The 16,441-nt window shown below is 42.0% G+C and overlaps 1 protein-coding gene across 3 annotated transcripts; it reads right to left on the reverse strand.

Annotated features, from left to right (window-relative positions):
- Window positions 1-4,710: 4,710 nt before the first annotated feature.
- On the reverse strand, window positions 4,711-16,287 carry LOC135503323 (ADAM 17-like protease). Of its 3 annotated transcripts, XM_064796854.1 has the most exons (21): window positions 16,121-16,201; window positions 15,451-15,606; window positions 14,758-14,884; window positions 14,251-14,473; window positions 13,936-14,039; window positions 13,502-13,712; window positions 13,107-13,193; window positions 12,650-12,739; window positions 11,989-12,127; window positions 11,562-11,678; window positions 11,355-11,470; window positions 11,151-11,226; window positions 10,684-10,816; window positions 10,244-10,357; window positions 9,949-10,011; window positions 8,270-8,349; window positions 7,815-7,945; window positions 7,363-7,441; window positions 6,844-6,932; window positions 6,437-6,490; window positions 4,711-5,817 (listed from the first exon to the last, which is right to left on the reverse strand). In XM_064796854.1, the coding sequence occupies exons 3-21, from the start codon at window positions 14,787-14,789 to the stop codon at window positions 5,668-5,670; spliced, it is 2,088 nt and encodes a 695-aa protein (XP_064652924.1). In that variant the 5' UTR covers window positions 14,790-14,884; window positions 15,451-15,606; window positions 16,121-16,201; the 3' UTR covers window positions 4,711-5,667. The 3 variants fall into 3 exon arrangements, with proteins under 3 accessions (XP_064652924.1, XP_064652923.1, XP_064652925.1); XM_064796853.1 differs by lacking the exon at window positions 15,451-15,606 and having other exon boundaries at window positions 16,121-16,287; XM_064796855.1 differs by lacking the exons at window positions 4,711-5,817; window positions 6,437-6,490; window positions 6,844-6,932; window positions 7,363-7,441; window positions 15,451-15,606 and adding an exon at window positions 9,150-9,172 and having other exon boundaries at window positions 7,820-7,945; window positions 16,121-16,287.
- Between the last annotated feature and the right edge of the window lie 154 nt (window positions 16,288-16,441).

Below are 16,441 nucleotides of genomic sequence, written 5' to 3' on the forward strand. Positions count from 1 at the left end.
CACAGGCGTACTCACGTGCTTTGTCATACTACACCAAGGCGGCAGCACTATACGGTGCCCCAGTTCGCGCAAGGCGAATTCAAATTCAAATTCAAATTCAAGGCGAATGTAGAAGGCATATCACAGACGTACGTGCTTCGTCATACTACACCAAGGTGGCAGCACTATACGGTGCCCCAGTTCGCACAAGGAGACTGTATCACAGACGTACTTACGTGTTTCATCATACAACACCAAGGTGGCAGCACTATACGGTGCACCAGTTCCCACAAGGAGACCGTGGAAGACGTATCACAGACGTACTTACGTGCTTCGTCATACTACACCAAGGTGGCAGCACTATACGGCGCCCTAGTTCACACACGGAGACTGTAGAAGACATATCACAGACGTACTTACGTGCTTTGTCATACTACACCAAGGTGGCAGCACTATACGGTGCCCCAGTTCGCTCACGGAGACTGTAGAAGGCATATCACAGACGTACTTACGTGCTTCGTCATACTTCACCAAGGTGGCAGCACTATACGGTGCCCCAGTTCGCTCACGGAGACTGTAGAAGGCATATCACAGACGTACTTACGTGCTTCGTCATACTTCACCAAGGTGGCAGCACTATACGGTGCCCCAGTTCGCACAAGGAGACTGTAGAAGGCATAACACAGACGTACTTACGTTCTTCGTCATACTTCACCAAGGTGGCAGCACTATACGGTGCCCCAGTTCGCACAAGGAGACTGTAGAAGGCATATCACAGGCGCACGTACGTACTTCGTCATACTACACCAAGTGGCAGCACTATACGGTGCCCCAGTTCGCACAAGGAGACTGTAGAAGGCATATCACAGACAGACTTACGTGCTTCGTCATACTACACCAAGGTGGCAGCACTATACGGTGCCCCAGTTCGCATAAGGAGACTGTAGAAGGCATATCACAGACAGACTTACGTGCTTCGTCATACTACACCAAGGTGGCAGCACTATACGGTGCCCCAGTTCGCACAAGGAGACTGTGGAAGACGTATCACAGGCGTACTTACGTACTTCGTCATGCTACACCAAGGTGGCAGCACTATACGGTGCCCCAGTTCGCACACGGAGACTGTAGAAGGCATAACACAGACGGACGTACGTGCTTCGTCATACTACACCAAGGTGGCAGCACTATACGGTGCCCCAGTTCGCACACGGAGACTGTAGAAGGCATAACATAGACGGACTTACGTGCTTCGTCATATTACACCAAGGTGGCAGCACTATACGGTGCCCCAGTTCGCACAAGGAGACTGTGGAAGACGTATCACAGGCGTACTTACGTACTTCGTCATACTACACCAAGGTGGCAGCACTATACGGTGCCCCAGTTCGCACACGGAGACTGTAGAAGGCATAACACAGACGGACTTACGTGCTTCGTCATATTACACCAAGGTGGCAGCACTATACGGTGCCCCAGCTCTTGTACCTTTCTTAGTAAGAAAATTCATTCATTCATTCATTCATGTTCGCACAAGGAGAGGGCAGACGTACTTACGTGCTTCGTCATACTACACCAAGGTGGCAGCACTATACGGTTAGTAATTTAGCCCCACAGCAGGTATATGGTAGGTCCGGACCGTATGGTGTCGCCCCCTATTATCAGATTCTGTTGTGCAAAGTTTATTTTATTACTGTTGATATAGTTGTACACGTTGTATCATTCATTTGTAATAAACAGGATTAAGCATATTTTAGTTTTGTTATTACTATGTGGGGCCTACATAGATATTTGTAAAAAGCCCCAGTTCGCACAAGGAGACTGTAGAAGGCATATCACAGACGTACTTACGTGCTTCGTCATACTACACCAAGGTGGCAGCACTATACGGTTAGTAATTTAGCCCCACAGCAGGTATATGGTAGGTCCGGACCGTATGGTGTCGCCCCCTATTATCAGATTCTGTTGTGCAAAGTTTATTTTATTACTGTTGATATAGTTGTACACGTTGTATCATTCATTTGTAATAAACAGGATTAAGCATATTTTAGTTTTGTTATTACTATGTGGGGCCTACATAGATATTTGTAAAAAGCCCCAGTTCGCACAAGGAGACTGTAGAAGGCATATCACAGACGTACTTACGTGCTTCGTCATACTACACCAAGGTGGCAGCACTATACGGTGCCCCAGTTCGCACAAGGAGACTGTCCTCGGCAAACCTGTCGCTCGGTTGTGTCACAACAAGAGTCCTTGCGACTGTATTGGCATCTGCTGGAAAATGAGTTCGTCCATTTGAGGAGACTGACCTTGCCTAACACTAACAGGTCTCGGACCTGTGTCACAACAGGTGTTCTTGTCGACCAGGTGAAGATGGCCTTGTCGGCCTGAGGAGATTGTCCTGGCTGCTGCTTGAGAAAGGATTCGTATGTGGAAGTGACTGTCCTTCTCTGACCTGTGTCTAGCTTGTCGCACAACAGGGGTCTTTATTGGTGTAGAGGTAGAAACTCTCCTCCTAAAAAGCGTCCGGCCCAATTGTGTTCTGACGAAGTATGGTACAATGTATGGTTTTTAAACCTCCACATCGCGTGGGAAAGGTACTGGCACCTGCTAGAGGATTCGCAGACTGTTCTTAGCTGACCTGTCTCTAGGTTGTAGTACAAGAGCCCGTGTCGGCCAGGGGAGGATTTCATTGTCAGCTGCTTGGGAAAGGATTCATCCATTGTGACATACCCTGGAGATGGGTCACCCTACTTGAAGTATCTCTAGCCACAAGAGGAGTCCTTGCCGGCCATGGGGAGATTGTCCAAGCATCTGCTAGAGAAAAGATGCGCACGTGCAGGAGACTGTCCTTACTTGGTCTGTCGGTCAGGGGTAGATTGTCCTGCCTGCTGCTTGAGAAAGGATTCACACTGGTAGGAGACTCTCCTCCAGCTAGTGCCACACCAGGAGACCTTTCAGACCAGGGAAGACTGTACTGGCATCTGCTGGAGGAAGGCTATGCACTTACAAGAGACATAGCTGTCCTTATTTGGACTTGCCGGCAAGATTGTACTTACATCTTGCTGGAGAAATGATTTGAGCTTGGCGGAGGCTGTCCTTATCTGACCTGTCTTTAGCTTATATCACAACAGGTGTCCTTGCCGGCCAAATCGTGCTGGGGGAAGAATGTCCTTATATGAATTGTCTCGAGGTCGGCCAAGGGGGAGAAGGAGGTTTTTCTGGCTTGGAGGAGATGGTCTTTGCATCTACTGGAGGAAGGATTAGCACTTAGGGGTGACTGTCCTAATCCTCCCTCCTGTCTCTAGCCTGTGTTTTATAAACTAATTATCTTTTTGAGACTGTCCTAACCTGACATGTCTTAATGTTGGGCTACAAGAGGTGGCGATGAGTTTTTTCAGCATTGGGGAAATATTGTCCTTGCGTCAACGAGAGAAAGGATTCGCACTTGGAGGAGACTGTCCTTGTCTAGATGGTCTCTGGAGGTGTCAACAACATGTCGTCGTCGTCTTCGTCGTAAATCAATTTCACCCATCACAGTCATGTATTTACCACAGCTTCACAGTTCAGTACGGACTGTGGATGAATACATGTCTCTGCCCTTTAACTACTATACCGAGACATTATTGTGGCAGGCACTCTATGGACCAAGTCACAGCCTGGCCATGTTAAATTCAATGCTGGGACGTCTACATTTTATTGCTCATTTTTCACCCTGATTGCGACTATACTAAGGACACTCTTGTAGCACAGGCACACTGTGGACATTGTCACAACCTGGCCAAGTCAGATGCAATGGTGGGATGTCCACATTCTTTTATTGCACTCTGAGAGAGGACATTCTAAGAGCACAGAAAAACTGTGAGACATTGTCACAACCTGGCCAAGTTAGATGCAATGGTGGGATGTCCACATTCTTTTATTGCACTCTGAGAGAGGACATTCTAAGAGCACAGGAACACTGTGAGACATTGTCACAACCTGGCCAAGTTAGATGCAATGGTGGGATGTCCACATTCTTTTATTGCACTCTGAGAGGACATTCTTAGAGCACAGGAAAACTGTGGACATTGTCACAACCTGGCCAAGTTAGATGCAATGGTGGGATGTCCACATTCTTTTATTGCACTCTGAGAGGACATTCTTAGAGCACAGGAACACTGTGAGACATTGTCACAACCTGGCCAAGTTAGATGCAATGGTGGGATGTCCACATTCTTTTATTGCACTCTGAGAGGACATTCTTAGAGCACAGGAAAACTGTGGACATTGTCACAACCTGGCCAAGTTAGATGCAATGGTGGGATGTCCACATTCTTTTATTGCACTCTGAGAGGACATTCTTAGAGCACAGGAACACTGTGAGACATTGTCACAACCTGGCCAAGTTAGATGCAATGGTGGGATGTCCACATTCTTTTATTGCACTCTGAGAGGACATTCTTAGAGCACAGGAAAACTGTGGACATTGTCACAACCTGGCCAAGTTAGATGCAATGGTGGGATGTCCACATTCTTTTATTGCACTCTGAGAGGACATTCTTAGAGCACAGGAACACTGTGAGACATTGTCACAACCTGGCCAAGTTAGATGCAATGGTGGGATGTCCACATTCTTTTATTGCACTCTGAGAGGACATTCTTAGAGCACAGGAACACTGTGAGACATTGTCACAACCTCGTAAACTCGATAGAAAAACAGACGCAAAGAAAATTCAACACAATGTTTATTTCATAAAAATTGAGCATAACAGTACACTTGATGTTACATGTACATGAATTCGGTAAATTTGCATTCACATTGGCTAAGATTGTCAAAGTAGTGAGCCGCAAGAGGCTTGAAAAGAAATTAACGAAATGTACACAGAATTCGATTTCCCAAATCGGCTGTATATGTGTATACGAGTATTTACAAAATAGCATAATTTATTCATTTCTTAGAACATATATACATACATTGGAACCTCCCATAGCGGACACCTCTCTATTGAGGAACCCAAAATGGTTGTTTCCGTTCAATTTGACCTCTCTAATCAGGACACCTCTCTATTAAGGACAGCACTCCCTAATAGAGAGGTTCTACTGTATATAGATAGATATAGATAGGGAATATCACATTCTGCTTTGCATTGTCTATAATGATTCTATTTTACATCAATAGATACTTTCTAATCATTCTAATAAGTAATTATCTTTTGAAGACATGATCTATCTAAGATAGACAAAAACAAAATGATTATGTAAACATACTAAAGAGAATGAGCACAGATTGTCAAATGTAGAAAAAGTTCATTTAAATACACAAGTAATATGATTTTACAAAATTTTAGCACATAAATTGTCATCCTTTCCAATATCAACATCTTCTCAGTTATGGTAATGAGCAATGTCTCCTAAATTATGGTAATGAGCAATTATGTCTCCTAAATTATGGTAATGAGCAATTATGTCTCCTAAATTATGGTAATGAGCAATTATGTCTCTTCAGTTATGCTAATGAGCAATGTCTCCTTAGCTATGGTAATGAGCAATGCCTCCCAAATCATGGTAATGAGTGTCTCCTCAGTTATGGTAATGAGCAATGCCTCCCAAATCATGGTAATGAGGAGTGTCTCCTCAGTTATGGTAATGAGCAATTATGTCACTCATTATCAGGGTAACAACAGAAGACGCTCTGATCCACAAAAACTAGACATATGTCATGTGATCCACTGAATCACTTGGAACTGGTAATAATTTGTGTAGATATCGTACAAAGCCACTGGTCATCCTTTGCATGTCTTGTGCTGGTTTTAGTCTCACTTTACTGCGTTTGTTATCTGGGTTAAGGCTTGTGTTCTGAAATTATAAGAAAGAAGACGCATGAGTGTCTAATACCAGGAGGGGATGCCTTCTTTTGGCGATTTCACAAACAATGTGACCTCGATTCTTTTCGATTTCATATAGAAAATGCAACAGTTGAACAATGTTTCATCTGAAACTTATAAGTATCTGAAATCCAGATTGCCAGAACCATCGCAGAAAATACATCACCAAGAATGAGCAATTTCTTTTGAAATATTGACAAATGTCCCTGGTCATTTGGGCCTCTTTTGTAAAGTGCAATTTTCTCGTGAAATGGATTATAATGCGACACGTTTTAAAGTGCCCAGCAGAGTAGTGATTTTTGTTGCAGTGACCTACATTCACAGTCACGTGCGACTGTCTCCATCTCCAGTGGTCACTGCAGGTACCTGCGACAAGAATTGACCATCGCTGCAACCTGGGATCAACGTCAAACCCGTTTAATATTATCGCCTCTTGCTGTCAGAAGCAAGTGACAGATCACTTATTTGCAGTGAAAATATGCAATCACATCAACTTGTGATCATTTTGGGCAATCAATTTGACACCTGTAATAAAGACAGCAATTCTCAGTCCCGAGGGCGTCCTTATTAGAGAGGTTCTACTGTATTACCTTTCCACTGTGCCAGTCTATTATATTCTCTTCTTCTTGTTGACGTTTTTTATCCTGAAAAATAAACCAGTCCTACTTAGCGTCACTGCCAGTTACAAAAATGTGTGCATTATCACTGGATGAGCCAGGTGATGATTGTCAGCTATGTCAATTACCTTGGGGTTTTTCCGTCCCAAGGTCCGCTACCAGGGAATGCTTGAAATGCATGCAATGTATTACAAGACCACTCATTTATGAAGACATAGGCATTTTTTTCCCGCCAATCATATAGTTTATTTATTAGTTATTCATGTTTCCAGAAGAAAGGGTATTGGCCGATAATGGCATAACCTCCTTATAAAGGACATCTCTCTGTCACGGACACTAACAGCCAGTCTCATGGGAGTCCGCTATAGAGAGGTACTCACAAAATGGCTTAAGGTACAGCTCGCGGGAATCCAGATGATGACAGACAACAGCAGAATTGTACCAATTAAATTATCTCGCATGAATTTCACTGAAAAGGAAGAAGAAACAATAAAGAAAATGGGCCAATATCATGAAATACAACTCAACCAGTGCAAAGAAGAGTCACTGAGCAATAAGATGATATATATTTACATTTATTAGGTCAGTTCAAAGCATTCTTTCGTGCCACTATCCTTATCTTTCTACAAGAAACAAATTGGTCTATGTAGCAGTCTATTAAAGGCAGTATACATCTCCCTAGAATACAGATTTGCTGCGAGCATGGTAAAAATGATCCCAGAGATTCAAAAATCACAGGGAGACTCTATTTTCAACTACATTTGAACCATTTTAGCAATGTTCTTTTACTCTGAGATGGCCCTGGGCATTTGCGGTATAAGACGTCATGAGGCAATGCATGGTGTGACGTCATCTCATGATGCCATTGATGACACAAATGGTCCTTAAATTGCACTTACTGACAAGATCTATTGATAAGTTCTCTATGATTCTCCAAAATCGTTGTATCATGTCTTCAACCTGCACCTCACAGATGCCCTAGGGGAATAATAACAATGCTCTTAATTACTCTGCTGGTTCTTTAAAGGCTGACGCCGTTCGTTAAATTTTTGAAATTCGTATTTGAATTTGAAAATTTTTGAAAATATGCACTTGAAACAAATTTCAACATTGCCATTGTGTAAACAGTAGACAAATACTTTAAGTACCATGTTTCGTGTGCATGATAACTACACAACGGCATTGTGCAAAACTGCATTTCTATTTCCCTGGACCACCAGTAATTACAAACGAAATATCCCTTTAAGTCAATGATACTATTGTCGATATCTGACCATAAACCTCAACGTCAAGTCAGCAGAGCTTCGGAAAATAACTTCTGGTGCGAAATTGAAATTGAAATTGTTTTCACCTCTTCGCAGTATCCATGGACACACGGACGACCGTTCGACAAATTCATATATTTTCCTTCTCGATTCATTTTTGGTGCACAGGAGGCGTTAGTGTTCTTCTCCATACAGCAGATCTGGCACGACTGCTCAACTGGAACGAGAAAATACAACATTGACACCCTGGGGAGTCTGTTGCCCATCTTACCGAGAATCAAGTGATTCAGTGGTAGGCTCTCCAACTTACAGGGGGTGTTAGTGTTCTTTTGCATATAGCAGATCTGGCATGATTGCTCAACTGAAAGGGAAAGGAAGTTTTTCTACGAGCATTGGTACTTCCTAAATCAATATTGACTGAGCAAATTTCTGCCAAATTCCTAGATTTCAAAACTGCGGCAGGACTGAGCACTACTAGATCTGCAGTGGTACACGCTGCCAGGTCCATGGGACTTTTCAAGCATAAAGAAATGTCACGTACCGGTGTCGCAAGCGCAAGGCTCATAATCCTCTCCGATCACCTCACAGAAGGGTCTACATACCCCATGGAAGCAAGATCCACTGAAATTTTAAATAGAGGATTTCAATAGTCCACAATATACATGGATACTTAAACCACAAAGTGTTGTTACGATATTCAGAAATAATGTTACATCGTAACTGTCTAAATTTCTCTGTTTTTCTTGACCGCTCTGATGTATCTGTCGTTTGTCAAATGCCCTACTATGTTTAGGGTTCCTGCCATATCCTCAACATTTTTTGTGCCTTGGCCGTTGCCATGGCAATGCATGTGTTCCAGGATGAACGAATTTTGAAGCCCTGAACTTATGTGAGTTCTAGTAGCAAAGCAAATTCAAAAGTACAGTGGACCTCTCTTAGCGGACACCTCTCTACTAAGGACACCTTCTCTATTAAGGACACTCCATATGGTCCCAAGTGAAATTGGTCATTTTCATTCAAATGAACCTCTGTAATCAGAACACCTCTCAATTGTGGACCAGTCCCAAGGGTCTCCTGGATAGTGAGGTTCTACTGAAATATTAGTAAACTTAAAACCAGTAAAACAAAGCCAAAAACCAATGCAAAGATGTTTATAGAAGCTAGCGTTGATGCCAACACCATCATACTACTGGTTCCCCCAACCAGCAGGCCCGAATTAAACCAAGGCCACCGCTCCAATGAAGTTTTGCCATCTCCTACATGTTAAGTTAAGTAATAGTTGGAAATTACCTTACAGCCTAAGTAATTAATTAGTATACAGCCCAAGTAATTAATTAGTAAACGAATAAATAAACAAGCTCATGCATTTATTGTAAAATACTATAACAGAATTGGACCACTGTACATAAATGTATACCAACCATTAAACCGGTTCAACAGCTGGCTGGAAAGGGAGTGAAGCTTAAAAGGGTAACTCGTGTCAAATTTCACCATATAATGTTTTAGCTGTTTTTGACAAATGACTACGTCACCTTCTCATAAATCGGTAAGGTTTTTCGAATCGAAAAGCACATTTTCTAGAAATTGATGGTTTAATCACGCCTGGACGGCTCACTTCTATGCCGTTTTCGTTGATGACGTCACAACATGAACATTTTCGCGATCGCGGTGGTTTACATTCAGCGATTTTATAATAAATCTTATCAAAAATGGAAAATTTGAGCTTTACATTTGTGATCAACAATTAAAAACGGACGTATTTCCGCAAAGTTGTAAATCACATCATAGTATAACTTTAATACAAGTCAGGAGATCATTTTTAGGATCTTTCGAAATACAGTTTACCTGTGAAACACCAACAAGATAAAGCACAACTGACCAAATTTCTTTGCCAAAACATTGCCATAGAAATACATCGAGCACTTACATCGGCCTATCAAGGGGTAATTGTCTCAGTGCTTAAAGAAGACGCCAGCCATCTTGGCAAAAACTGAGTGAACATTTTTCTGGACTACGGTAGCTGTAACGCATAACGAATGGACACTGTTACATTAGGTACACTAGTTAATTTTGCGTGTCATGTCAGACGGCAAAATGAAAATGGCCACAGAAATTTTCTGGGCCACAGTAACATGGCACAGCTACAGACGGTTTCCAGGAAAATTACCCTCCCCAAAATGAAACTAGATATGTTAAAGACTAGATATGTTAAAAACTTACAAGTCCACACATTTGGTATGATCAGGCTTGGGTGATGGCTCCGGACAATCTACGCTGGTCCCGGTGAAAAGAGTTAAGGATAGAACTGATTTACAAAGCTGGAGAGAAAACACAAAACACATCAGATGAGCAGAATGAGGCTCCTGTGTTCAACTGCTGTGTTTTCTGAGTGATATTGCCAAAACTCTTCCCAAAAAGTGCTGTGTTTGATTGAATCAACTCTGTTGTGACACCCAAGGCTGACTGAGCGGCATACCCAGGATTTTTTTCTTGAGTTCTTACACAAAAAGGATATTTGCATGTAGCATTTCCAGTACAGGTGATGCCCTCTCCCAATGGAGACGCTTCATGGCAGATCATACCACTCGGGGCAAGCTGACAGTTCTGACAGCAGACGTGATTAGAATCGCTGAAAATACGGAAGAATAAAGTCATGAGGAGATAGGGCTATGCTGGATCATGTAAAATTAGATAATAAATCCATTTTAAACTTTGGGAAAAGCTGAAGAATCAGGTTGGGAGGAGTTGAATTTTTTCTTCAAATTGTAAAATTTCTGATACTTTATAGGCCTACCATAAACATTTGGAACTTCAGATATACAAGAAAATTGTGTTTTTCAAAAAGGGTGGCCAGAATATTTTTCCTGAACTTAGGGCGAGTACCGAACTCCTAAAGATGAAGGAGGTACAAAGAATTTTGAAACACCAGCTTCCAAACAAGGCTTATCATCTCACCTGCATGTGGCACCACTTCTGAGCTTACACTCGCTATCACAACAAGGATCTTGATCTTGCTGGCCCACGACACCTCCGTCACATTCCTCTCCGGTTTCTATCTTGTGGTTACCACAGAACGCTTTACCCGGAACTGAAATATCAGAAAAACTTTGACACAAGGCTTTTCTTCTTCTTCTTCTTCTTCGATTTTCTTTAATGGCTATACTACAGAACCAGGCCTATGTCTCTATAAACCTGGCTTGTTCCTTTTGATCCCCAGAGCTTTGTCTCCATCGATGCAGCGTATGGCCATGCGGGCAGTCTCTCAGTTATAAAGAGTGGGCTGTTCTGGAGAACAAGCTCTGGTGTCTGATCTGGTGCATCACACGGCTGGCAATCGGTCATGTTCATCCTCTTGAGGTGGGCTTTTAACTCTGCAGTTGCCTGTCCTAGGACGAAAGGGCAACAGTAAATTACATACTCACCATATTGTGTAAAACATTGACTTGATTTTGACTTCAGGACGACTGCAATATTCCTTTTACTGCACGGCGAAAAATACTGGAAAGAAAAAACAAACAAATTATTTCACCTCATGACATGTTCTGTAATCAAACTCAGAATGAAAATCAAACAACATGTATTGATGATTTCAAATGTACAAAGGAATTCATAATAAAGAAACCTACCATGTTATTTGGCTCGTATCCCGACACCTGGTACGGGAACATGATGTATTTTCCTCCACTGAACGAAGAGGGGGAACATTCACCGTCCGGGTCGTGCTCACTGCCCCAGTTGTGTCCTGAAATCAGAAGGACACATCACCACAAAACAAGTTGAAAGGCCTGATTGAGAGTGTGAAGAGTTTCATACGATTCTGCAGCACCACTTACCTAATTCATGGGTACTGACCCAGTCAGCCTCCGAGATGAGTATGCGGTTGCCATAGGTATTCTGCCCGCTGCTACAGCCAGAGTTGAAAGAGTATGTCTCCCCTTGGTCATAAAAAGCTGTAAGATTATTGAAACTTGTGTAAATAGCGAGGCCTGGCTAACACTAAGCTGTCAAAATTCTTCAGAATTTTCAAGACAGAGTCTAAAACTCTCCGATAACACTCGAATGAGTTTTATGATTGATTTGGCTACAGTGAATTCGAAGAAAGGTAACCAAAGCTACAATACTTCGAAGCAGTCAAACAATGACGTCACACAGCCATGAAAATGATGATTTTTGTGACATGATGCTCTATCCTGGGGGGCTCAGTACCCTCAAATGCCTTGTATGGGTTCTGATGATCATGACAGACTAAGACAAACTTACAATCTGAACAGATCCCTCCAACACTGAAACGTCTCGGTGACGATATGTAAGCCAGGCCCAGCACGCCCCTCTCGAACGCATAGTAGGTGAACAGATGATGTAAACAGAATGTCTTGTACTGGTTACCCTTACTGAAGGCCTGGAATAAAATCACAAGTATTTAAATTCAGGGAAAAAATGGCCAGGGCCATTGTGCCTATCTTTGTATAACATTTGATGACGTTTCCAGGTTCTTTTGCATACTTTTGGCATTTAATGTGTATCACTGTGTCTGTGGTTTCTGCTGGCACATAAAAGTGACAGAACAGCTTTCATTTTCGTTTGCAAGGTTCATCGCGAGTCAAAAATCTTTTTTCCCTCGGGGAATTCGGTCCCTGTGCACGAACACAATATGAGACACAAGATGCACTCAAATGAGAGTGAAATGTTTTGACACTGTGACAATGGGAGGGACACAGCTAGGTTACTACAATGTCACATCCCCAGCCTGGAAGATACCTATCCAAAGTGACTGGCGATGACTATGTACTTCTTAACGTGACTAGGGAAGGTAGGAGTAAGGCTACGAGTCATGCACAAAACAAAACGATTTCTGAATGCAGGAGAAGAAGAAATTTCCACAGGTGATTATTACACTACTTACTGAAAGGGACGGCCTTACCTTCAATAAATCTTTTGCTTTCCATTCCTTCTTCATGTTATAATGTTCTTCGCCGGGGGCAACTTTTTCTGGCTCTGTGTGCACTGTGATCTAGAATGGATAAGAAATTAATCACAGTCTAACTGGTTCTGTAGTTATTGTGATCTAGAAAGGATTAGAAATCAATTAAATTCTAACCGGTTTTGAAGTCACTGTGATCTAGTATGGATTAGAAATTAATCACAGTCTAACTGGTTCTGTAGTTCATGAGTTACTGTGATCGAGAAGGAATTAAAAAATCAATCAAATTCTAATCCGGTTTTGAAGTCACTGTGATCTAGAATGGATTTGAAATTAATCTAAGCCTAACTGGTTCTGTAGGTACTGTGATCTAGATTGGATTATAATGTTTCTTGTTGTATGAATTACGTGTATGTCAAAAACTTTAACCCTCTCACCAGCTTAGACATAAATTTACCTCTTTGATTTCAAAACCAAAGCTTTTGTATGTCTCATCAAACTCCACTCGACGGTAAAGCGCGTCAATTCTGCTGATAAGGCCAATCTGAAAAGTAGAATACAGGACAGACCATTTTTCAGACAGAGGAGTTCCATGTTGTGCATGCCACGCAATGCATGAGTACAACTTACGGGTGACCCCCTATTATAATTACCCATTCACTCCTGGCCTAGTCACGAATGCTAGGATAAACCTGATAAACTTTTTTGTTTTTACTACACTTTACTACAGCTCAATAGACCCAAAGAAATTAAAGTTTTTAGGGTATCGAAAAACCTTTGCAAATTTTTTTAGCCAACACCCATCGAGGTTTTACAGCGAAGTGATGCATGACCTCTTGACCAAAAACTCACCAAAAAGTTTGTGGTGTAGACTAAATTACCCTTTCCTCTATTCTCAAAGAATCGATAATCGGCTGTTAGGCCTAGTGGGCACGTGTCCTTCAGCGACTCATCAGCCCTTTTTTCTCTCGAATGCCCATTGTCAGTTTCCACATCAGCCTCTGCTGCCTTCTGTGTCGTCTGCTCCGTGTTCGGTGGGCGAACAAACTCGCATATTTTTTGCCTGATATAAATGAAACAAGGGATGACTAGTAATAGTATACATGTACTGTGAATCGCAAAATTTTGCAGGCATTTAACATTTGCAGATTTTGGCCATTTTAAATGCCTGATTTGGTCAGTTGTGATTAATCTTTCCGGTGTGTGACACGTAAACAGTATTTCAAATAAAATCGAACTTACACTTCAGACTCTTTTAAAAATCAAAACTTTTCTTGACAACTTACTTGACTCCACTTGTTTGATTTTTATCAAACAAAGATTTGACGTCTGAACCTTTGTACGTGATCATGGTGTAGTTGGGAGATTGAGGTAGATGTCCCCATGATGGCTGAAACATATAAATATGGTTTTGATGTCTGAACCTTCGTGCTAGATCATAGTTTAGCCCGGGGACGAATTAGATTACCCGATGGAGTTGGCATCTGAAGCTTTGTGTGTGACCATGTTTCTATTTAATCCCTAAAATTCAACTTTAATGGCAGGGGTATGGGACTCATTTCAACTCTGTAACCAGCAGACCACGACAGCTGTAGACATACCTCAATCACATACGTGTCTTCGGGTGTTTTGATGGTGGCAGATATTGCGTTATCCTCCCAGTATGCGTGCACCTCGGAGTGTGTCTCCCCCGACACGTGACCCTTGTAGAAATTACCCGGATCTATCCCAAACTGTTCCTTAGTGCCATCACCCTTACGAGCGTAGGCTTTGAAATCTGATGCCAGAACCCGGGAATCTGGCTGGAGGTAGACACGGAAACGCCTGCAACAGAGAAGTGATTGTCAAAATCATTGGACCCAGTTGCCAACTCAGTGTTAGAGATGAACGCCGGCATTAACTCACCTAAGCTTTATCTCAACTTTACCTTATCTCCTACAGTAAACTCCATTTACAATAGTACAAGCATAAGGGCTTTTAGAACTCATCCCTTGTCACGCTATATCTGTGCCAGACAACACACTTTTTGGTTGTAAAATTTAATCTCGGCCAACCGAAATTAAAGTACCAGCCCCCCTCCCCCAATTTGAACAGCTAGTTAACCTTACCTTCCTAAAGTTGAAAAATCCAACTTCTTCATGTGCCAGGGTCCATCAAGACTCCTCTTAACAATCTGGTGATTCACATCACTGATATGCAGCGTCTCATAATAAGAGAGGGAATCTGAGATGTCCGCTGTAAGATGTAACATAGAGTAAATATTTATATTGATAATGTTGATTAGGAGGAGATCTTTGGAGTTCCCCATAGCCCTTTGAAATAGGTTCGATCTGTTACTTCCTTTTGCTAGGGATGAATTATCATTGGTCTAAGTTCCCCAGGGTTTTCTCAAGGTAGAGTGGTACACTTAATACATTGTAATATTTAAGAAGTTTTGCCCGTGTGCAACACAAGGCAGGGTGGCCAGCAATTTAAGGTAGGGTGGCCCAAGAGAAACACCTTACAAAATTCTAGACTAAGGACAGCTGCTTCAAAGGTAGAGTGGTAAGCTGCCAAGGTAGGGTGGGACGCCCTGACAAATGACCTGGCGGAGAACCCTGATCTTAAAAACCAAGCAATGACCATGTCTACTGGACAATCATCCCATCATACCATGTACCATGCATTAAGCTGTGAAAGTATGACTTTCTAAAACATAAATCTAACAACAAAGAATTTTGCTGTACCCCCATTTAATTCAATCCTGGCAGAAACATCTATAGGTTAGTAGGCAGCATGCTTAGATTCGTCTAGTCCCCTACCTGAACCTCTTCTACAACTTCCAACAAACACAGCTATCCTGTGGATATTACGCACTCATTCTTATAACAAGCAGTGCATCCTTAAGACTTAGTCCTTTAGTATCGACTGCATACAGCACCACTAGTCTAATCTAGTCTAACCTATGGTCTAAAAAGCTGTGTTCCAGTACCAAAACAAAAAAAGAAGCAGAACTTTGGTGACTAGTGACTAGGAGTATTACTCCAGGCAAGCCTGGTACCCATTTACTCCTGGGTGGAGAAAAGCAAGTAGAGTTAAGGACTAAACAGTGCTGAACCGTTCGAATGTCGAACCTACGACCTCCCATAAGCCTGCAGTTATTACCACTCTGCCACTGATCCCCCAACACAGTGTGTTCTTTGAAGGAGATAGGCTTTAATTATTTATTAGGTCATCCGTTACGCGAGTTTTCTCAAACCATTACCATACCATCATCAGACGTCATCCAGGACCGAAGTTACGAGTGTGGGGCCGTAATTAAACAGTAAGCAGTAAATTTGTTACTCCTTATTGGCAATACCTTACATTACAAGCAGATGACATGGATGATGAAACTGCAGGGCAAATGGAAACTGGTGACAAGCGTCCGAGTTTCGGGTGCGTCCGAGAAACGATATCCAAATTTGATCATATCTATTTTTTTCAACTCACCAATAACAACATTTGCCAATAATGAAACAACACCTACACAGGCCTTCCACTTGCAAAAAGTATAAAGCATTATGCCCAATGTATCTTTTGCCCCCAAAAAATACACAGATTTCAAGAAATTTGAAGGGAAAGCCTAAATTGTCAATTTTTTTTCATGAAATTCCCAAATCCACCACCTTCGATTTCTGCAGAAAAATATCGTCTGCTAACTTATTTTTGAATTAGTTAAATAATTTACTTTTAACTTGAATCGAGAGGTAAATTTCTACAGTGGTATTACATTACAAATACTTTATCTCGAACCATCTATTAAGGATTCTT

The sequence above is a fragment of the Lineus longissimus genome, chromosome 19 (genome assembly GCF_910592395.1).
Source record: "Lineus longissimus chromosome 19, tnLinLong1.2, whole genome shotgun sequence".
NCBI lineage: Eukaryota > Metazoa > Nemertea > Pilidiophora > Heteronemertea > Lineidae > Lineus > Lineus longissimus.